The following is a 23,737-nucleotide window of genomic DNA, read 5'->3' on the forward strand; positions in this document are numbered from 1 at the left end:
CATCAGAGCTGTATGAGGAAAATTAATCAACAGCAGAGTGTTGGATTCAGTGGAAGGGAGAGAGGTCACCTGGGGGATGCCTGTTAGGCGTGTTAGGAGTCTGCTGGATCGGTTTGAGAAGAGGTATTCCTCTTTAAATTTCCTAAAACTGGAGTTACTTCGGTTGATCTCTGAGCCTTCCGATAGCAACTTGGGGAATTTGAAAGGCCTTACACACACATACTGTTCTCCTTCATCCTGGGAAAATGAATCACTGCTTCCTGGTAAAGGGCTGTCTGGAGTCTAAACAATGGTACTGGGGCCCCTGCTTGGCTGCGCCGGTCACTCAGGCTCCTTTCTCTTGTTGCTCACCACCTGTGTTCTATGTTTGTATTTTCTCCTTCCTTCCTTCCTCTCCTTTTTCTCCCTTCCTTTCTGCTCCTGTCTGGGTCTATTGTCTCCTTTCCTTTCAGCTTTACCTCCCCACCTCCAATTGTGAAATAGTTGAGCAGAGAAAATCACCAGTACTTCTTTGCACAACATAAAGAAAGCTTGACATTAGCTGTCTGAGAGAAAAGAGAATCAAGAAACCTTTTCGTGGTGGGGGTGGGGAGAGGGTGGGTATAGCTCAGTGGTAGAGCGCATGCTTAGCATGTACAAGGTCCTGGGTTCCATCCCCCAGTACCTCTATTTAAAAAACAGAATCAAACCAAAAAACAAACAAAAAACCTCACCTGAAGGAACCTTTTCATGGAACATATATGGAGGTCCTAACATGTACGCCATGTCAATGAACATTTTAATGGAAAATATGCTACATATGATGAAAATTTTTCTAGGCAAATTTAATGTAAAAGCCATTGAGGTCTGAGGAATTTCACTGAGAATTCTCTCAGGCCCATAACTTCCAGACCTCATGAGAATCTCTGCATGCCCATTTGTGACCCGTGGTTAAAGTCTTTTCTGCCACTTTGCCGTCTCCTGCTTGGATGCCCTGGGTAGCAAACTCAGGACCCTGACTGTGCCTCAAGTACTGTATTAAAAAATGGTCACCACATTCCTGAGATACGAGAACTAAAAGACTGCCACATTTTTGAAGGTTCACAATGAAGCCAGCTAACTTATCCCAACTAGCTAATTCATCATTTCTACTGGACACTTTTGATCTTGGATTACCTTGAAATTTCATAACGTACAGATGACAACATTTAAAAGATGTCTACAGGCTCGTCCTTTAAGGTTAGATTTCCCAGCAGTCAGTATGCAAATGCAGCTAGACTGTTAGTTGCAAGGTCGGCTTAATGGTGGGTGGAGGTGTCCACCCTCAGAAGGAAGCCTGTTTCTTTAAAGAGTTTGCCAGGTTTTGTTGGTTTTGTTTGGGGCAGGGTAGGGGTAGGAGGTGAGGGGGGAACGTTGGTGGCTAAAGGCAACAAGAATTGGCGGGGAGGGGCTCTTTTGCTTGTTCAAGTGAGGCCAAGTTGCTTTCCCCTCAAACTGAGCTTTCTCAGTAGGGTGGTTGTCAACATCAGATAAATTAACCCATGAGAAGATTCACGGTGTTTGGCTTGTTATCGATGTTGAGTCCCGTGGAGACTTTAGAGATTTCACTGTACATATTTTTAGTAGTAATGTTTTAATGATGTAACAGTTCAGATCTCCCCGTTTGGTATAAGTGTGGTTCTAGAGGCATAGGGTCTGAATAAATTACTTAAATCATGGGCTGTGAAACCAGGTTATAGCCCAAGACCCTGTGAATGGAAGTCAGTTGTAGTTCAGAACTTGATACTCAAGGTGGCGCGGTTTCCCCATAAATTTGGTATGTTTTGCATTTTATCCCCTCTCTGTTCCAAGTCAGGCAAGTGACTGGACATACATGTAGGACCATTTCTGCCTTCTGTAGCCTCCAGCCTTCTTGGCTTGTGAAGCCCCATCCAATATCATATCCTGAAAGGCCCACTTACCCTGTATTCACTGTAACATGTATGACAGCGAGCTGTCATAATAAACTAGTTGACCTGTTACATTTTTGAAGACATTTATTTAAAACAATACTTTAGGTTTTATAGCTTTCTTTGTATATTTTGGAGTCAATTTGTGCTTAGGTCTCAAATATGTGAAAAGCTTGTAGACTTGGTTCTTTATGGAATAAAGGACCTAATACATTCTTCCTCAAACTGACTACATAGTAAAGGGAAAATATCCATGTTGAACTTCATTTTTGTTAGTCATCTGTGTCAAGGCCACCGTATTAATTGTTTCTCACTTGTCAGAAATGATATGTGTATTTCACAGGCGTGTCATTCTAGGCTTGATGTGAATTGTTTGTTTGTTTTTAGATCCGGGGATTCCTGTCACGGTTTGATAACGTCCTTCCTGTCAGCCTGGCGTTTGACAAGTGTACAGCTTGTTCTTCTAAAGTAAGTCATTCTATACTTGTGGGGACTTTTTTTTTTTTTAAAGGAGCCCTTCAGCCTCACCAGCCAGAGACCTGAAACCCAGAGGAGTTTTTGTTGGGGAGGTGGGGTCTAAAAAACCAGAAAGGGGTTTCTTGTTTTCACTTACCTGTATTCATTCTCACAGAGAAACCAGCCTGAGAAAGTTTGGTTTATAGCGTACAGAGAGAGAGTGGGTTAGACGTTGTAGTTCTGTATCAGCCCTTGCATCGCCGTGTTTGGAGGCCTGAATTTGAACTTTATTGTCCTTCGTTCCTCCCCCAGAGGGCTCGTCCCTCTCACGGACCACCACAGAGCAATTTTTAAGTGTTACTCAGAGGACCGGGGTTGGGTGGGGTGCAGTCCTGGTGGTGTGTCTTTTGGAGATCAGCATAATGACAGAGACAAAGTAAACAGAGATTAGGGGCTGGATGGGGAGCCAATAAAAGGGCCAGTTCAGCTTTGATCTTTTCAGAGGCTCTAAAAATAGAGCTGGCATGTCCTCCTTTGTAATGGGAAATGGCTTATGTATCTCAAAACTGCAGTGATGGCAGCTCGTTTTTTAATAGGCTTTGGGGTGGTCTGAGTTATTTTTACACGTGTACCGTGTATGGTACCTGATTTCCTCTGGATGCCTCTTTAAGCCGTCTAACGCCCAGAGTTTAACCTGGTCTTTTAAAACTCATGGTTCTTGAGAAGACTTTCAGGTTCAAGTGTTATGCAAAGTAGCATTGGGGTCATTAATCCCAAACTGCAGCCTCTCGGTTATAATCTGCGACTTCTTTGCTGTGTAGCCTACACGTGGCAGTCTGAGCGGGACTGAATTCTGGGGAAAGTCTCTCCACTGTGAAATGACAAGTTTCTTTGGAAACTTTACTCGGGTCTCACCTTGTGAGAAGCACAATCCCAAGCAGTTTCTCTAGAAAGTTAACTCACGTTTGACAAACAGTGTTGATGAGCTTGGTTAATTTTAGGTGCTGAAAAACTTGGAGTAATTTTTTTTCTTCAAAAGTAAACTCAGCTCCTGTTTTATCATTAGGCCTCCCAAGTGTCTATTTTGAGATTCAAGGCTTACCATTTGTCAGCAGTTGCCCATAAGCTCATTCTTTCTGTGGGTTCTTTAAGGTGTCTGGTATCTGCTCGAGTCAAAGCCTCAAGAATGTCTGCTTGCACTTCTGTCTTCAGAAATGCAAGTTTTAGGATTATATGCTCTTCAGTGGAGCAGGTTTTTTTTTTTTTTTCTTTGAATGGCTGAGCTAATTGGTCCCAAAATAACTTGGCAGTATTAATTTTCACATGAAATTCTTTGGCACAGGTGCCAGAGGTTTTTCTGTGGCTTCATGTAGATCTAGCTAGTCAATGAAATATAGATAATTGGGTTCTCTAAGTGAAATGCACTCAATTTTTTTTCTGGTTCTATTTTTGATTAAATTAGACCTTTAGATACTGTTAATAGAAGGATCACAAGCAAACCAGCTAACTGAGGTCCCATATATTCTTTGAAAGAGAATAGCTGTGTGTTTTTCTTTTACACTTACTGTAAGCATTAAATTAAATACAGGTATCACTGTTTTGTTAGCAAAATTATTTCCTCTTGGTGGTCATTCTGAGAGTCCTGCTTTACATACAGATGCTGGACGATTTAACACAAACTGACTTGGATTTTAACAGCTGTGCTTTCCCAGAGCGATCACGTTTCCTGTGGTCTGGGTATTAAATTTCTTTTGTGCTGAAAAGGTTGCTTCATCGGTGCATGTATTTCCTTACAGTAGAAACACAGCATTTATTTACTTGGCTAACTTATTTATTTGCTTAGAATGTCATTCTCTATTATCTGCAAGCCTAACATTAATACTTTGAAATGACAAATCCAATTACATTTTCATCTCTGTGCATGTGAATTTTTCTTAATGCATACTTAGCATAATATTTGTTATACTGAGTCATAGCATAGTTGTTACTGTTTCAAAAAGGTTCTTTGGGGCTAAAAATGAGTTTTAAAAAATTCTCCTTTGACATCCATGAAGTAATTTTTTCCTCTGGTAGTTTTTCAGTATTTTGCTTTTTTTCCGTAGGACCAAGGCTGTATTTATACTTGTCTTGATTTAACCACAAGCACAGCAAGACTGGGGGAGGGAGGGAGTGAGAGGAAGCTGTGCTGAGTAATAACGCCTTTATTACTTTATTTATATAAATAGAAGAGACTTTTTACGGGGCCTGAGGTGGGAAAGCATACAGGTCTCTGCTCCTATGACAGGGGAGGCTGACTCATGTACACGCAAGTCATTCCTTATCCTGTTTGACTTTAGCTTGACATACAGCCAGGTGAATTGTTCCATCTTCCAGAAAAAATACTGACGAATCTGGAGGATTCCCGGGTGGTGAGGATCACTTTCATTCCAGTTTCTGTTTACTGCCTTGCAAGACTTCCTAAAATGACAGTATCTGTCACTGGAATTTTAGACAACCACCGATAAAACACCGATAAAACACCTGTCTGAAGCTCTATGAGTTGTTTTTTTAGTTTTAGAAAGGAATTCAGAGCCAAATGATTTGGTGGAGTTGCTACCAGAGGGAAGAGTATAATTCTGAAACCAATATTCTTGAAAGAACTTCTTCTTACACATTGAGTTGGTTTGTTGTTACTAGTTTTTCACCGAAATAGTTCTGGGGAAGTCGGGGTACGTGGGAGGTCCCTTTCTGTTCTGTGTAAGTTTAAACTCACAAGCTGCAGAAATGGTTCCGAGAACTCCTGTATACTCTTTACTCAGATCCACCAGTTGTTCACATTTTTCCCTGTTTGTGTGCTCTCCCTCCCCGGCCCCCCCCCCCCCGCCTTCTCTTTTTCTTGACACTTTGAAAATAAGTTGGAGACGTTGTAGTTGTTTACAGCCAAATACTTAAATGTACATTTCCTAAGAAAAAGGATCTTCTCCTACCTAGGCACAACACACTTACCAAATTCAGGCAATTTAATGTTTGTGCAGTACTATTATCTAATACACAGTCTGTATTTCAAGTGTTGCTATCTGTACCAGTAATGTTCTTTGTAACTTCTCTTCTCCCAGACTGGGAATCAAAGTGCATTCGGTTGTCCTGTCTCTTTGGCTTTCCTGAATCAGGAAAAGCTCCTTAGCCTTTCTTTGCCTTTCTTAACTTCAGCATTTTGACATTTTGCCAGTTATCTTGTAGAATTTCCCTCGATTTGGAATTTGTGTAACGTTTCCTTACGATTAGATTCAGGTTATGCATTTTTGGCAGGAATACCAAAGAAATGGTGTATCCTCATGTCAGGAGGCACACGATACATTTTATCCCCTTTGGTAATGTGAATTTCCCCCTTTCTATACTTGTAACTGTCTTCCCAAACAGTGGGAAACCTGGCTCCCATTATCCTGGATATATTTACCCGCTTGCTCAAGTCTAGTGTACACCGAAACGGGTTCTCAAATTGCCAGTCCATAGTACTGCAGGTGGTAAACCTGTTAACTAGAGTTTGGTATTTGTGCGTGGTTCTTTTCCTCTAGGTAGAATTTACATACAGTGAAATGAATGAATCTTAAGAGAACAGTTCTGTCATCTTGACAAGGGTATGCACCCCTGTAACCTACATTTCTGTCAAGTCGTAGGCTGTTTCCCTGACCCCAGAAGGTTCCCCCTTGCTCCTTCCCCATATCAGGGGAAGGGAGCAGCGTGTTGGATTTTGTGACCGTTCTCTTTCCCCGGAAGGAGTAAAACTAGGCACCTTCTGGAATTTTACATAACAACAGCCTTGTTCCAGGGACCCAGAAGCTGATGGGGAAGCTTCCCTCAGATCTGCGGAGTTGGGCGCAGGGCTTTGCCCGCAGAAACTGCAGGCCGAGTATTTCTGTCGCTCTCCACCTCGGTGATGGCGCAGGAAGAGCATCTGGTATAAAGAAGCAGGCCCCAGACTTGGTTTTCATCCCCTCTGGGACCCACCTAGTGTACAGATGGAGCAAGATGTGTGTCCGGAAACCTGATCCGCAGACTCTAACCAGCCGTTAGCCACCCTCATAACACACTCATTCTGGTGTTTACTGTGCGTGGGTTCTTCTGCTGATGTGCTGTGATTAAACTTCCCAGAGTGACTTGTTACTAGCTTTTTATGTGCCTCTGTGTAGTGTGTCTTGAGGAGTGATGGGCAGAGGTGGTGTAAGGGCAGACGTCAGCCAGGATCGTCCTACAGAAACCATACTTTCCGTTTGCCTTTGTCATAGCGGCCTGCCCATTTATCTTTGGATATAACCCCACCTTTCTTCTCTCATTTCTCTTTTCTTTGTGACTTAAGAGGCATGACATAGCAACATTAAACTCAGCTATTTAAACTCTTTCAAAGAAGAACCTCCATCCCAAACCAGCCTGTGACTAGAAGTTCTGCAGATGCACTGTGGAGAGGCTAGAAGGACAAGTGGTAGATTTAGAAGGAAAAGTTAACCCCTTACTGTAGGTCTGTTAGCTGACGTTCATTTATTCTACTGACATTTGAGCGCCTGCTGTGTGCGAGGGAGGCAGGGATGATTAAAGCAGCCACTGCCCTCAGAGAGCACGGTCTGAAGAGTGACCTGTAAAGCAGCGGTGATCTCCCGAACGTTGTGATGTGCTCTGCATCAAGGGACATCCTCTTGCTATGGTCCCCGGTACCAGTTAACCTTGTAAGTGAGGAAGAGCGGGGAGGACCTTGGAGCGACTCCTAAGTTGATGTTAAAGGGTGGGTGGGAATGTGTAGAAACATGTGGCAGAGAGGACAAGAGGAAGGTACGCCAGGCAGGGGGAAGCGCGTGTGTGAGAGCCGGAGGCAAGAAGGCATGGCACGTCGATGAGGCTTTCGGCGTTGCAGCTGTGCCAGAGCCTACAAGCTGTCGCCTGGTCTTGGTGAGTGCCATTTCGATTTCAGCTGTTGCTGGACTCTGGCGTACTTGAGGCTGCTGTTTTGAATTTTACAATTTGTATAAAACTCTTTCTCACCTAAGACTAAGCTGAGGGGGTTTCTTGGCCTAAGCATCCAGCAGCTGCCTGGGGGTGGAGGGAGCGGGGCACAGAGGTGGGGGACGGGCAGGTGGTCTGGGGATTCTCAGGGTCCTGGCCCTGCGTCCCTTGCTGGCTGGCTGGGTGACCACGAGCACAGAGCTCCCAGCACCCCAACCCCCAGCCCTGCCTCTCTTTCTTCTTTTGTTAACTGAGTCAGTCGGATGAAATAAGCTCTGGCTCTCTACTGACGCTCGAAGTTACTAGCTTTTATATTTCCTATCCTTAATTTTATTTAATTCTTCAGTCTACAAGCAATGTATTTTCATTGCAGAAAAATCTGAAAATGTATTTAAGGATAAAGAGGATAATCACCTATATTCCAGCTACTCAGATCACTGTTAGGCATTAATGTCTACCCTTCTTGGCTTAAAAAACATCTGTATTTCATGGGTATATGCAGATAATTTTTCTCTCTGGACATCCCTATTGTAAGTTTGAAATGAGCTTTAGAGAGAGGGATTTACGGTGCTCCATCAAGGATGCTCTCTGCTTCTTTGATTTGATAGGGTTTTAAATCTCAGTCATTTACAAGGACTGGCCAGAGCCCAATCGGAAGAGCTCTCCAAAGCTTGTGCCAGGAATTTTTGCATACAGCTTCTCAGTGGCAAATATTACTCAAAACTGGGCTGCAGCCAGGTTTTCCTTCTCCTTTCCAAAAGGGACATAAATCTCTGGTTTGGAAAATGATGAGTAACCCCCAGGTTCTCTTTTTCTATCTCATTTACCCAGTGAGGCCTCAAGTCTTCTGTGTTAATGTGTGATGGATTCCATATGTATGGTTGTGTGGTGTAAACTGTATCCCACATCTTGTCCTTAGCAACTAGTTTTTCCCCAATCTCCAGAACTGAGTAGCTGGAATATCTAGCCAGAGCCAGTGTGGAGTATTTAGCTACAAGCCCTAACCTCAGAGCTCTTGGCTCTTCACCTCCTTGAAAAGCCTTGGACACTTCTCCCTTTGGTTCAGTTTCCTCATCCATAGAGTGGGGAAAATATTTTCTGTTTCCCAGGGAAATTGCAAGGGCTGACATGTATCCAGTTCCCTGTGGCCAAGTACCGAGGCCTTTGCCCACTCCTGGGACTGATGTTGACATCAGAAATGAGAGGAAAACAAAGGCCCCTGTGATTGCATTGGGTCTCCCGGGGTGTGTGGCACCATTTCTGGGCTCACTGTTTGTTCACAAGCAGGTACAGTGAAAGGCCTGATTGAAAGTCAAGGCTGCCTTGGCTTTGAGGGGCTGCGGAGACCTTCCATCGTGGTTCATGACAACCGCTGCTGCCAGAACCTTTTCTCTGACTGTGGAGAACTCCACCTTGCTGGTTGCTTCTGACCTGTGGTCTTTGGAGACCACCTCATCAGTAGTTAGTGTTTGTGCTGCTTACTCCTCTCCCTGTCACCTGAGGTCACAGAGACACGCCTCTCCTGTCTAAACACATTTTCTTCTTACAGGATCTCTGTTAGCATCCAGACCAGAAAGTGTGGGGCTCTGTTCTCCTTAGCTGGTTCCACTGGCTGCTTGGCCCAAGTGTAGTCTTCAGGTTATTGAAAATCTGGGTGCCTTTTAGTTTGGAATTAATCTCACTCACTTTTAGCCTTCCCTCTAAGTCCAACCCTTGACATAGTGGTTCTTAAATTTTTTGTTGGGGATTTCATTCAGACCAATGAAAGCAGCAAACCCTTCTCCCCTGAAGAGTGGAAGCCATGCACAGTTTTGCAGACAATCTCAGTGGCTTCACGAAGTCCCAGAAATATGCCTGTGGATCCTAGGAAAGCACCCTTGCTCTGAGTTTTTCTTCAGCACCTTTCCCATGCTCTCCTGGATGAGACGCTGGGGGATGTGGGTTGCAGCCAGCCCCAGCCCCACCATGACCTCTCTGTGTGGCTTTGGAAAGTAGCCCTCTCTCTTTCGGGACTCATTTTCCTCAGCTGTGGTGAAGGGAGATGCATGGGCTGATCTACCACTGGGCTTTGTTTTATGGCTGAGATTTTGTAGTCTCTTGATCAGTTACTTGGTTTCTTTTGGCCCAGCCTCATCCAGCGGAGGGTTGGAGGAGACACTGACCCTGCTCAGAGGTCCAAGAGTTAGTTCCCCCTACTCTACTGGTGCATTGATTTTGACTTCTGATGGACGAAGAGCTCCAGCTGTCACCTGTTCATGTTCCTTCTTTCCTTCTCATCTATGTAATACATTTATCCTCTTCCTCCTCCCTCCAACCGTAATACCTTTGGAAGGGAGGGAGGGAGGAACATGGGCGTAACTGCTGGTGCTTTGAACTCAGGGAGCCATCAGCTTGAATTAGGAAAGCTTTTATGGATGTACATGCTTGTACCTACGCAAGTTACATACAGTGTATATAACTGCTTAAATTGAATACTTAACACCCAAACTTATTTACATGAGTTTATTTTAATGACTGTTGTCATAGCAGTTTAATTCAACAAACATAGAGCTTCTGTTTCATGATATATTTTTGGATGGTACAGAGGTCATTAAGACGGCCTCTGAAGTTTCTGATGATAACCGTCTGGACAAGATAGTAAAATTATACAGCACGGTTATATAGCTCAAGCATATCAACTTACTTAAACGTCTTTACCCAAGATATGTTCCTAAGCTCGGAAAGGATAATTAGTTCTTGCAAATGGTAGGAACTGATTAAATATGTTTGAGTGGTGAGAAAAATTAATGAATGTTTCTGTAGGTAAATGAGCATCACAACAGGAAGAAAAAGGAAGGTACCTGGGCCCTCCAGGAGCTCAGTCTGGTAGGCAGCGAAGACTCGGTCACAGACACCCTTTGCCTCCTAGTGTGGAGGCAAGCTTTGTCATGAAGACATAGTGGTGGCTACTGTTGAATGTCACATTTCAGTGCCCTGAGTATTTATTCAGCTGAGCTGCTTTCCAGCTTTTGCTGTCTCACTTGCTTTAGTTGATGCTTTCGATGATTTGTTATTGTGTTGGAAGATCATTTCCAGAGTATATTAAAACACGGAGCCTTTGGGATTCATCAAAGATGACTTAACATTTTATGAAAGGACACATTCTGGCAGTGAGTGCTCTGCAGGGTTTTGCTTGCTCTCCTGCAGGATTTTTTCAAATCTCCATTTTATTTTTTCTCAAAGGCCTTCCAATATCCTGACCAGGTATTTCTAAAAGTACTTATCACAGTGGCCTTTCTTGCCATAGATGATATGAAAGAACTGTTTGAGAACATGCTATTCCCCAAGTTATTGTTGTAGCTTGTTTATATAACATCTTATGTGATGATAGTGTTAAATTCTAAAGTGTCTGGCCTTCCCTAGTTTTAAGTAATTCTTCCAGCATAAAAGTTTTATTAAATTTTTTTTTCCTTAACAAGGAAGAAGGGACTACATGTTTCTGTTTTCTGGAATGTCTAAGGGCTTGGCACACACCGCAGTTAGACATCTTAAATTTATAGCTATCAGACCAAAACTGGGAAATTATCTTCTTTGTGGTCCTGACAAGGCTGCAAGTGTGCCAAAGGTGACCAGTCAGTGGGAGTACAGACAGCAAGTTGTGTAAGTTAAAGGGACCATCTTGACCCTGTGTGAGTGCACATCCAGCAGCGTTGTGAGGGGTGGCAGCGTCGCTGGGGTGATTGCCCATCTCCCACTGGGACTGCTTTGAAGGATACGTTGAATGGTCCTAAGGCCTGGGGTCAGAGCTGATCTGTCACTAGAACTCCAGGCAGCCCAGGGGTCTTGGCAGTTGACTCTGGAGTTCCTGAAGCATTTGGATATTTTAAAGACACTTATCAGCACTCCACCTTGGAAGATAAATCCAAGCAGAAGTATATTTTTGTGTTGTTTGTCAAGGCGGAAGAGAAAATTTGGGTTTCTCTCCGTTCTTGGTCGTACTTCACATTGACCTTTCCTTTGATGTCAACTTTTCCACGAAGGACCCTGAAGGGAGAGGATAACACAAGCGATTGAAGCAAGTGGCAGAGATTCATGATTGCGTTAAAACCTCTCGCGTATCCCGAACGCCGAGGAGTGTGCGGCGTGCACTCCACATGGCTCCTTCTTCAGGAAGGACGATCGCCACTGTGCCCTTTTCCAGGTTTTGTCAGTTCAGTCTGACCTGACAAACCTGACTTCAGCCATAATGCAGGCGTCTTTAAGAAAAATAAATGAGCGCAAAATGACCTACTGGTAGAAAAACGTTAAGTAGGAAAGCAAAACCGCGCACGCGTCACTGGGCTCTACTGCAGGAGGAAGGGTTTTATTTGACAACATCTGCTGCTCTTTGCCGCATCGCTCACTGCCTCCTATTGCTGAGAATGCTGCAGTAGGCACTCACTACCTGAAAACTGAGACCTGCTTCACCCCCTCGCGCTCTCTGCAGAGGGACTTCAGGTCCCCGGAAACGGGCCCTTTCCCAGCGCCCCCGGGGTGGGGGCAGGGCGTCGAGCGCTTGTTTCATTTCTGCTGTGTTAGCTCGGCTCGGAACAGTTGACCAGTTCTTGGTAAATGGCTTCAGATCTCATAGCATTTTCCTCTTAATAGCCTCAGCAGTGGTGAATTCTTGACCTTGGCGGGTGGGTTCGATTTCTTTGGAAAAGGCCAAAAGTAATTTGAAGCTCTGTGTTGTGAAGAAAGGGAACAAGCCATTTGCAAGAAAACGTTTTAAATGATTGTAAAAGAGCTGCAGAGGCCTCAGAAGGCTCTCAGGTCTGGACACGGGAGAGCACGAGTTGATGGAAACTCGAGGTACCCCGGCCTCCGGTGGCGGGCTGGCGGAGACGTAACGGGCTGCTTGGACACGGTGCGCGTGGCAGAAAAGAGCCCTGGCTTCCGAGACAAGGCCACCTGCTAACTGTGTGACCTATGACAAGTATCTTGAAGTCTCCGAGCTTCAGTTCCTCAGGTGGAAAACAGTTACAAGTCTAATTTGGTGGCAATGAAGACTAAATTGGAATGCCGCGCGCCAGGCACGTGGTTCTCTGTCGGTGTTTTGGGTCGCTCTCCTGTCCAAGCAGAGATCAGGTGCTGTTCCTATGTCCTTTCCTAAAATACACTCGCTTTGTAACATACAGCCATCAGCAACTCTTCATCTTTAGAAGCTGACAAAAAAGGAGGGGAAATAAAAAAGGATGAGCAATTCTTTTAAAAAAAAAAAAAAGGGCAGGGCCTCAAGAGGTGAGCAAATACGAAATGCGCAGGTCATTCAATTCTTTATCTTTTTCTTCCCTTTCCTTTCTTCTTTTCAAGTAGGCTGTTAATCTAGGGGTTTAATTATTAACCAGAATGAAATGAGGTTTAGTGTTCCCAGCAGTGTGCGCTCGGGGTGGGGGTGAGTCCCCCTGTTTGCTGAAGATCCGTGCAGGTGTCTGTGGCCAGTGTCGGGCCCACAATTTGGGAAGCACTGCCGCAGAGCATGGGAAACGATCAGCAGCTGTTCCCTCGATCCTGCCTTGGTCCGCACTCAGGGGCGGGAACGTGAGAGACTGGCTGGCAGTTCTGTGGCAGCACCGGGCCCCTGCCTGTCCCTGGGCTGTTGCCCTCTCTGCTCAGGCCTGTCTCCAGCCCCAGGCATCCTGCTTTCTCCTGGTGGGGCTACTCTCTAAGCGGGTTGGAGGCCAGTGTGACACAGGCAGGGAGAATCAGCGGCCTTGGCTTTGTCTTCTTAAGGGCTGTGGCATTTCTAACTTCCCTTGTCATCATTTTGTGGATCTTTTCCCAGGTTTCTTTCACATGTCCTGTGAAGTGCCTGGCAGGAGGCCTTCCCAGTTGATCAGGTGGAGCGATCACTAGGCTCAGAGAAATGGCATGAAAGTCCAGGATTCCCAACTCCCAGTTCACTTGCCTTCCGAATTAGACACCTCTCAGACAATGATGTAATTAGGATTAATTCACACTCAGAGAATTCCAGTGTAGTCTATTGGGGGGAAAATAGTATGTTTTAAATTGGAGCAGTTTCAAGAACAGATTGGTTAAACTCCTTGATGAGCCAGTTGGTTAACTGATTACCTTTGGGAGACTTGTCCCTTTAAACGGGAATGCTGGTACCCAGAGGATTTCAGACTGTATCATAAGGAAAATCATGTGGGCTGGAGCAACTTCTCGGGGCACCCCAGCACAGATGCAGGATGGGGAATGAGAGTTTCAAAGGTTTTTTCCAAGAAACTGTTTATGACAAACAGTTCACTCTCCTATTTTGGTTCATTTTCAGCTTAAATATTTTTTAAAGCGTTTGGAGGGTAGGCACATACAGCTGTTAAGAATCCAAGACAAGTGCTGTTTTGAAAATGCGAATGCTTCTGTTTTGCATTTACTCGAGGAAGCAGGATAGTTACCTCTCATCTGTTTCTTTGAATACAGATAATGTTTAAATGACATCATTTTGAGTAGAATAGAGAGTCCAGGTGGTTTAGGGGAAATCACTGGAGGCAAAAAAAAAAAAGGCTTGGGTATCATTACATTCTAGGGGCCAAGAAATGGAATGATGGCATTTTTGGCAGGCTCCCAGGCCCAGCAAAACCCACACCCCAAGGCTGTCTCCTTAGCTTCCTGTGGTTTTTCCGCTGAAGAGAAACAGCCTTTCTCTTGGAGGGTCCAGGATGGCAAGTGTGTACATCAGCTTGATCAGTATGATGTTCCTGCTTTGAGGTTCTGTCCCAGCAGGCTTCACTGGGGAAATTTGATGTGCCACTGTTGCTGCAAACTGAATTGAGCCAGTCTCATTGCTCTTGATAGTACAGATCTTCTTGGTAGAAATTGGTAGCTTCCAATAATTAGAGGTTATCATGCTACCATGTGGTCTGTAACAATAAAGTCAAATCCCAGACCCAATGTGCCACACACATGAGCACTGATTAGCAAGCAGGCACAGGAAGTTCATCATTCAGTGTGTTTGTACAGCCTGGGGAAAGCCCCAGCCCTTTTGTATTCAATGTGTATCCCACCGCCAAGCATCAATAGGGACAGTTGCAGACAGATTCTCATTACAGGGCATATCCAGCCTTTTAGTTGGATCAAGTGATAGGATTACCTGCTAAATGCCCAGACCCAGGACCAGAGCCGGAGCGCCCCTGTGAAGAGTATTAAGTTGCCTGGTTTGCCAGGTTCTCACAATCCACATGTACATTCAGGGTTGGATGTCCTCGTACAGTCATCCCAGCCAGCCCGTGTATGTTGAGCACTATCATTTTAATCAGAAAAATTACTTCTACCCCACTTCATACTCGTCCGGGAACCCTTAGTGTGGGTTTAGATAAACTTGTGATGGCCTGACTCGGAGGTTGAGCTTCTCCTGGTTAGTCTTTCAAATGTGAACCAACTGCACCTGGAGTATGAATTTTTTTGGGGGGGGGGGTACCTGAAATACTACCTACCTACTTCTAGTAAAGTGTGTGTGCACATCATCTGTGTACACACTGTTTACTGAAGTATTTCAACTATAGACACAACATTGTAAAATGACTATAACTCAATAAAAAAAAAGTTAAAAAAAAAAAAAAAAAAGAACAAACTGTAGATAATATAACAAGAGGTATCTCTTGATTTGACCCTGGGATACTGTCTTCCATAATGTTTCTGGCCAATGAGCGACCTGAGCCATCACTTAGAGTACCAGCCCACCATGATGAATTAGCCAGAGCCACGGGCGAGTGGCTCACCTCTAGGGCAGAGAAAGGAGGGAAAAGAATTCTAATTTTTGTTAGTTTTGTAGGCTTTTTCAAGTTCTTTTGAATTCCTTCATCTGATCTTCTGATTTGTATGGAATTATTATTTCCCCTGAACAATTTTGCAGACATATCATTGTCTAGGGTTGTAGAGTGAATAAATTATAGGGACTATCACTTGAAATTTTGGTCTTTATACTTCCTCTGCATTGTAGGGGTAAGTTGCTACCAAGAAGAACTGTCACTATTGTTCAAAGAATACCATAGGCTTTGGGAGGCTAAGGCCATGTACCAAGGTTATGATATACAGCAGGATGCTGAGAGCTTCCTACCTTAGCTGGTGGTAAGCCACCTAAGTCATACAGCTCTTACTGAGGTCACCTAAAGAAGCTAGATAACATTTTTTTTACTCTTAAACATTACAGAACTAATACATTGTGAGGGATTATTGAGTTGAGATTTGAGGGAGAGTATAAACACAGAGGAGTGAGCCTAGAACTGGGGCCACTTTTGTCTTGATCAGGAAAAGGAAGTTGAGAGCCTGAGCTCACCTTTGGTGTCCTTTTAAGGTTATGGGGATAAAAATTATAGTCTGAGTCTTTCAAGCCTGGGAACTCTGGTGAACCATTCCATGCTTTGGGTTGGGGCTCTCTGAAGAGATATGTCTAGGAGTACAGGTGACTGAGAAGTAAACCAACTCACACTGGCTGCAGTTCAGTTTCACATTATCTGAGTGGCCCAGAAACCATAAGGCTTACATGAAGTAAAATGATTCCATTTAGCTATTGCTCATAGGTGCCAGGTAAAAGCCATGAAATCTTCTTAGAGTAAGGTTTAATGATGCCAGTCCTCCAATTATTTCCACAGAATTTCAGTTACAGCATCAGGTAACAATCTGAAGTAACCAGGCGTGTAAAAAGAGAAGACATCATATGTGGGAACCAGCAACAGAAATAGACTCACAGAGATTCTTGATATTGGACTTACCAGATTCAGATTATAAAATACTGTGCTAATGGTATTCAAGGAAATAAAAAACAAACTTTATTTTCAGCAAGGACTGAAAACTCTAAAATACGGCTTTGCAATTAAAACAAAAATTCCACAGCTGAAAATGTGCAAACAGAATGAACAGGTTTATAGGCAGTTAGACATAGCTGAAAAGCAAATAGTGAACTGAAGAATTGGTTAGGAGAAACTGTTCAAAGTGAAGGACAGAGAGGCAAAAATAAAACGGAGTATGTAAGAGAGGATAGAGTAAGGCCTAACAATCATATAATTGGAGTCCTAGAAAAGAGAGGAGAAAAAGAATGCAGTATTGGAAGGGTCATTGCTAAACATTTTTGAAGGAGATGAGTGACCTCAAGTGTCAGGTCCAGGAACCCCAACAAATCCAAAACAATACAAATGAAAGTAAATCCACACCTAGACTCATCATAATGAAACTTCTGAAAATAGAATGCAAAGAGAAATCTTAAAGCCATAAGAGGGGAAAATGTCATTAGCTTCAGATGAATGATGGTCCAACTGACAGTTGACTTCTCAGTTGCAGAGTATAAACCAAATTCAGTGTGCTGAAAGAAAGAATTGCCAACCCCAAATTTTAAACCCACCAGAAAATGGTATTCAACAATGAAAAGAAAGAGGTTAAAGTGAAAGTTAAGTGTATTTTATATAGACAGAATAGTCTACCACCAGCTTGTTTGCACAAAAGGAGTTTCTAATGTGTATTCTTCAAGTAGGAAAATGAATCAAGATGAGAGGTCAGAAGTATAGAAAAAAATGAAAAAGTGATAAATATGTGGGTAGTTCTAAGTGAACATTGACTGTGTAAGATAATACAGTGGTGGATTTTTTAAAATAGAGATTTAAAAAAATTTTTAAATTGAGATTTAAAATACAGGGTAAAAATAACAAAGTTGGGAGGAAGAAAGTGAAATTAGTCTGTTCTAAGTTTTGTGTATTCCTTTGGAGGAGGGTAAAAGTGTCAATGTTTGACCTTGATAAGTCAAGGATATATGTTATAATTAATAGACCAACACTAAGCAAATAGAAAAAATTTATAACTTCTAAGTAGCAAAGGGAACAGTCTAATGAGACAACAATTTAAAGGAAGGAAAAAGGGACACAGAACAACTAAAATATATAAAACACCAGAAGAGGTAGTAGACTTAAACTCATGCATAAGTAATTACATTAAACATAAATTGACTCACTGTTGTCTTTGAAAGACAAAGATTGTCACACTAGATTTTTTATAAATTATATACATTATATAAGCAGTGTATCTTAAATATGTGGCTACAGAATGATTGAAAATAAAAAGATGTAAAAATGTTTACAACATAAACACTAGTCACCAGAAAGCTGGTGTAGCCATGTTAGTACCAGACAAAATAGACTTGAAGGCAAAAAGCATTACTATTACTTTTGAATGATCAGTTTTAATTCACCAGGAAGACAGAATTCTAGATTTGTGTGTACCTAATAACATGGATGCAAAACATAAAGCAAAATTTTTACAGACCTGTAAGTGAAATAGATAATACGTAAATCACAGTGGGAAATTTTAACAAATCTTTCTCAGCAGCTGATGAAAGAAGCATATGAAAAAATATGTCAGGGTTACTGAAAATTTGATTAACATAATTAATAAACACGCCCAAGTAAACACTGCAACAAACTATGAAGTACACATTCTTCTTAAGCAGGCACAGTATTTTACAAGAATTTAAAATAAATAAAATTTAAGTTTAAAATTTAAGATGACAGGATTGTTAAGCAAGCCTCAACAAATTTCAAAGATTGAAACTATACCAAATGTGTCCTCTGATTGCAGAGTGATTATGCTAGGGATCAATAATAAGCAGACAAATAGAATATCATCTCCTTGTGTTTGGAAAGTCAAATATATACCCCTAAATAGCTCATGAATTGAAGAAGATACAACAGAAATTAAGAACTGTTTTAAATGAGTGATAAAAAAAAATTTCATGTAAAATGTATAGCATACAGAGGAAGCAATGTTTAACAGAAAAATGTAGCCTTAAAACTAAAAAAACCCAAATTAAGTATCTCAAGGAGTCAAAAAAAAGCAGCACAATAAATACAAACAAGTAGAAGGTAGAAAGTACTAAAGATGAAAGCAGGAAGAAGAGGAACAAAGCCAGGAGCTGGCTCCGCGGACCGACCGACCTAGGCAATTGATAACCCTTTGAGGAGGCTGATCAAGAGGAAGAAGGCGCATGAACATGCACTTTAAAAACAGATTGAATTTTTAAATTCATATATGGAAGAATAAATTTATAAACTCCGCTTTTCGAAACAGACAGAACTAAGTGATGTTAGGGAAGCAGGTTTAGGTGGAAAAATTACACAAGTCAGTGTTTACTGCAGAAAGGCAAGTAGGGTGTCGTGAGTGGGCAGTGGCTGTGTGGGGACTTCAGATATGCTGATGTTCTTGACTGAGTAGTAGTTACAGAGAGCTGGCCTCTATTTTAAGCTATGTATTATATTTTATTTTTCTGTGTTATTTCATAAGAAAAAAAGGTTAAAATAAGAAATAGGCATGCTGTATGCAGGATTTTGCAGGCACACTCATCACTTAACACTGTTCTTTTTTGCCACACAGGAGGAGTCTCCACCCAACACACTGCTTTTCAGAGAATGCTCACCCTAGTCTGAAGGTCTCTAACACAAGTATTTCCAAAGAGTAGAGGTGGCCTGCTGGGAGGTCACACAACTCAACAACCTTAGGCCGTCAGAGTCCGAGTCCAAAGGACCGTGCCTAAACCATGCTGCATTTTAGCCAGTTTATATGTCCTTTTAGAAATTGAGACTCTACTGTCTGTTCCCTCTTGTTCTTGGCACTCACACACACACGCACCTACAGGGGCTGGGCCGACAAGTAGAGGGGACAGGACTAGTTAAAGATGACAGGAAATGAGTGGGGCCTGTGGCCAGCTAGAGCTCAAGTCCTCTTTGAAGGGCAGCTGTGGCCCATCTCTGGCTGACTGACTCACAAAATTGTGAATAATGTTGCCAGATCTTCTGATTCTTTTTTTAACGGTGGGTAGAAATGTGAATTTTAATGAGAAAGCACCTGATTTTTAAATGTTGGGTTAAGCATACCCCCCCCCAATATTCCATGTATCAAACCAAACCTGTGTGTGGGCTGTTTCCATCCAATGGCTGTTAGTTTATGGCAGTGACCTCAAGGGCCATGCAGATGGAGGTAGCGAGTAATGTATAAATAATTTAATCAAGTATCTAATTTATCTCAGTGGCGCTTGTTTGCCAAATATGTGCTTGTATAATTATAAGTTCTAAAATTAAAAGAAATTCACTGAATCTAAGTTCACACATTACAGAAGTCACTCTGAGTAATAAGTTGCTTAATGACAGCTGGCTTTCTGGGCAGGGGTACTAGAAATTTCTTACCATAAAGAACTTATTAAAGGAATTGACTAAAACTGCTAAATAAACAGTAATATCACACAGAGTAGTTTCTTCTAGGAGGAACAGCTAAAAGATGAGTTTTTAAAGTTAATCTAAAGGGAACGTACATGTTTGTTCAAGATTTGAGTCTTGAGAATGTGCTCCTGTTTAGATACAGCAGGTGTTTTTAAAGGGACCCCTGGCATCCTTGTCATTTGAGAACTCACTCAAAATGCAAATTCTTAGACCCCACCCTAGACTTAATTAATCACAAACTCTGGGGGTGGGGCCCATCCCTGTTTTAACAAGCCCTCTGTGGAATTCTGATGCAGGCTCCAGTTTGAGAATCACTGCTCTGTAGTTCTTGTGCTTTGTGACTTATTTGGAAGAATGACTTTAAAAAGTTATACTTTGTTTTACTAAGGCTTCAGGGTTTCCTCTCGCCCCCCACAAAGTCTTGGAATCCTCCAAATGATCCTTCAAAGAGTATATCCAGTATGTTATAGTCAGTTTTAAAAAATGATTTGGTTTAAAAGGATGACTGAGGGGAAAAAAGTTGCATCCCTAAGAATTTCACTTTAAAGTAGGTACAATTATATGCTGTTTCTGCCTTTCTCATCTACTACTCATTTGATGAAGTAGATGCATTTTTCAAGGATATTTTTGCTACTGAGGGCATTGCGGGGAAGGTAGCTATGAGAGAAAGGTGGAGGAGAGAGGGCTTTTTTGTTTGTTTGATTTTGGGTTTTTTTGACGTGGTGGACATTTCAGTTGTTGGTGTTCAGATGAAAATGTTGAGAAGAAGAGATAGTTCTTGTCTGATTTCCTCCGTTTAGATAATGAAGGATGAAAGGAAGTCATGTAAGAAATACAACTTGTACCTAATGTAAACTTTTAATTCACATATTTTGAAGGTTTTTTCCTCCCGTGAGTTACTTGCATTTAATTGGGGGGAAAATCTTTTATCTTTTAGTTAATTAATACTTAAGTATGTAGGATAGTCTGGTTCATTTTCCCTGATTTGATTTAGGAATTAATGAGAATGCTAATGAAATAGCAAAGAAAATAAAACATAAAAACAAACCAACAAAACATTAGTATGTAAGCAAACATGAGACCAAAGAATGTCACAAGTGCAGAAATGGTTCTTTGTGCACTGGGCATGCCAGCGGGTGTTAGCTTACTTCCCTGACAAAGGATGGCACCCCTGAGCACCCCTATTCACAGCAGTGTTGCTCACTATAGTTAAAACGTGGGAGCAACCCAAGTGTCCATCAACAGACAAATGGATAAACAAAATATGGCCTATACATACAACCAAGTGTATGTATTCAACCTTAAAAAGGAAAGAAATTCTGGCACGTGCTACAACATGGATGAAACTTGAGGAACATCATGCTAAGTGAAATAAGCCGGTCACAAAAGAAAAATAGACTGTATGACTCTGCTTAAATAAGGTGCTTAGAGTGGTCCAACTCAGAGAGAAACTAGAATGTTGGGCACCATGGACTGTGGGGAGAGGAGGAGTGGGGAGCATGGAGTTTCAGTTTTGCAAGATGAAAAGAATTCTGGGGATGAATGCGGTGATGGTTGAACAACAGTGTGAATGTACTTAATGCTACTGACCTGCACATGTAAAAATGGTTGAGATGGTACTTTTATGTTATGTACATTTTACCACAGTAAGAAAATGGGAGGAAAAATTGGTACCCCTTATACAGAAACATACTGGATTCCTGGAAGAAACATATAACTTAGAGCAGGCTCTTCGTAAATATTTGAAAAAAAAAGTGCTTTGAGTGGTTTGGGCTGTAATTTTTCTTGGAGTGGCTTCTTCTTTGCTTTTTCCAATTCGTCTTCTTGTCAGTTTCTGTCAAAATTTAAAATGAGCCCTCCTCAAGTTTATGACCTACAGTAAGTCTAAAGAGATTAAATTAATTGTTCAGAGCATTCATTTGTAAATATTTGGTCATTATAATATCCTGCTCATTAACTAGGTCAAAAATTTTTTTTAACCAGCTCAATTTTGTGAAGTCAAATTATTTGAGAAAACTTTATTTCACTTTTATGATAGAATTAAAAAGAGTTATTTTATAGATTGGGATAAAGTTGCTCATGGCAGATTTTCTCCCCCTCCCCCCACCTTTTTTTGCAGAGGGGCAGCGGGAGGGGGCAGATGCAGATTAACTTTTCTACCAAGGATTTCCACTACTTCTTTGACCCTCTGCCACTCCCAAAGACTTTAAGGGTTTAACTCTTTCTTCTCTCCCTTTCTCTTCACCATATATATTTCTTTATTTTCCCAAGGATCTTTGGAAATACTATTAACCTTTTCAAATGATAAACTAGTCTTGGTGCTTATTTAGCTCCAAACAACTCTAACTGGAAATGACACATGGTTGAAGAAGCATTCCTTAGCAGTCCACAGATTAATGGGGTCAGGGTTAAGTTCACCCCCCTGTCCCTCCCTCCCTCCAGCCATCCAGATAGTGTTTTTAATTACTCAGGCTACTTTACAGATACCCTATGTTGAATCCTCATACTAACAGCTTATTGTATGTCTTTTTTTTTTTTAAGTTAAGATATAATTCATGTACCATAAAATTCTCCATTTTAAAAGGTAACCTTCATTGGTGTTTTTAGTATACTCACAAGTTTGTGCAACGATCATACTGTTAACTCCAGGATAATTTTATCACCCCCAAAACAAAGCTGTATCCCCATTCACCACCTTCCCCCCCAGACCCTGGCAAGCACTCTCTATGGGTTTTCCTATTCTGGACATTTCATAGAAAGGGAATCATGCATGTGGTCTTTTGTGAAAGGCCTCTTTAACTTAACATCATGCTTTCAGCGTTCCTCCATGTTGTACCATGTGTCAGCACATCTTTCCTTTTCATAGATGAATAATGCTCCATTGTACAGATACCCCATATTTTTTATGCATTCATCAATTAATGGATATTTTGACTATTAGGAATTTTTGGCTATTATAGATAATTCTGTTATAAACATTTGTGTGTAAATTTTGTGTGAACAAATGATCTCAGTTCTCTGGGGTATGTACCTAGGAGTGTAAATATTGGGTTACATGGTAACCCTATGTTTAACATTTTGTGACCAAAACTGTTTTCCACAACAGCTGCACCATTTTAAATTCCCATCAGCAGTGTAGGAGCGTGTCGTTTGCCAATTCTCCATCTCCTCATCAACTCTTGTTACTGTCTCTTTTTCATTATCACTATCCTACTAGGTATGAAGTGGTACCTCGTGGTTTTGATTTGCATTTCCCTTGAGACCAACGATGTTGAGCATCTTTTTATGTGCTTGTTGGCTGTTTGTATAGCTTTTTTTTTTTTTGAGAAATACCTATTAAATTCCTTTTCCCACTTTTAAATTGAGTTATCCTTCTTTTTATTAATAAGTTATAAGAGTATTTGATGTATTTTGGATATGAAACCCTTATCAGATACCTAATTTACAAATATTTTCTCATGTAGCTTGTCTTTTCATTTTCTTAATATATCTTTCGAAGCACAGTAGTTTTTAATTTTGATGAAGTCCTAATTTTTTTTTTCCCTTTGGTTACCTGTGGTTTTGTGGTCAAAACTAAGAAAACTTTGTCTCATACAAGGTCATAAATTTACTAGGATTTCTTCTAAGAGTAATTTTTATTTTAGCTCTTACATGTAGATCTATAATGCATTTCCAGTTAATTTTTGTGTATGGTGTGTGGTATGGGTCCACCTTCATTTTTATTGCGTGTAGATACTCAGTTGTTCCAGCACTATTTGTTGAAAAGACTATTCTTTCCTCCATTAAACTGTCTTGTCACTCTTTCAAAAATGTAAAGGTTTGTTTTTGGACCTTCAGTTCTTTTTTTTTATAATGTGTTTTCAGCAAATTTAATGACAAAAGATTAGTATGAAGAATTGGACCTTCAATTCTATTCCATTCTTTATGCTGGTCCCATTTAGTATTGATTACTCTTTCTTTCTAGTAAGTTTCAAAATCATGAAGTGTGAGATCTCTGCTTTTGTTCTTTTTAAGATTATTTCGGCTATCCTAGGTCCCTTACATTTCCATATGAATTTTAGAATCAGCTTGTCAATATCTGCCTCCCCTAGTAGAAGCCAGCTGGAATTGCACTGAGTATGAGATCAGTTTGGGAAGTGTTGCCATCTTAGTTCTGCAGTC

At 41.5% G+C, this 23,737-nt stretch overlaps 1 protein-coding gene across 12 annotated transcripts in view; it reads left to right on the top strand.

Annotated features, from left to right (window-relative positions):
* Positions 1-23,737, top strand: part of ATG7 (autophagy related 7) — a 307,849-nt gene that overhangs the window by 157,504 nt on the left and 126,608 nt on the right. For all 12 annotated transcript variants that reach the window (XM_032458967.1, XM_032458969.1, XM_032458968.1 and 9 more), the window contains one exon: positions 2,316-2,396. In XM_032458967.1, the coding sequence (XP_032314858.1) occupies positions 2,316-2,396 (81 nt within the window). The remainder of the gene's footprint in view (positions 1-2,315; positions 2,397-23,737) is intronic.

The sequence above is a fragment of the Camelus ferus genome, chromosome 17, assembly GCF_009834535.1.
Source record: "Camelus ferus isolate YT-003-E chromosome 17, BCGSAC_Cfer_1.0, whole genome shotgun sequence".
NCBI lineage: Eukaryota > Metazoa > Chordata > Mammalia > Artiodactyla > Camelidae > Camelus > Camelus ferus.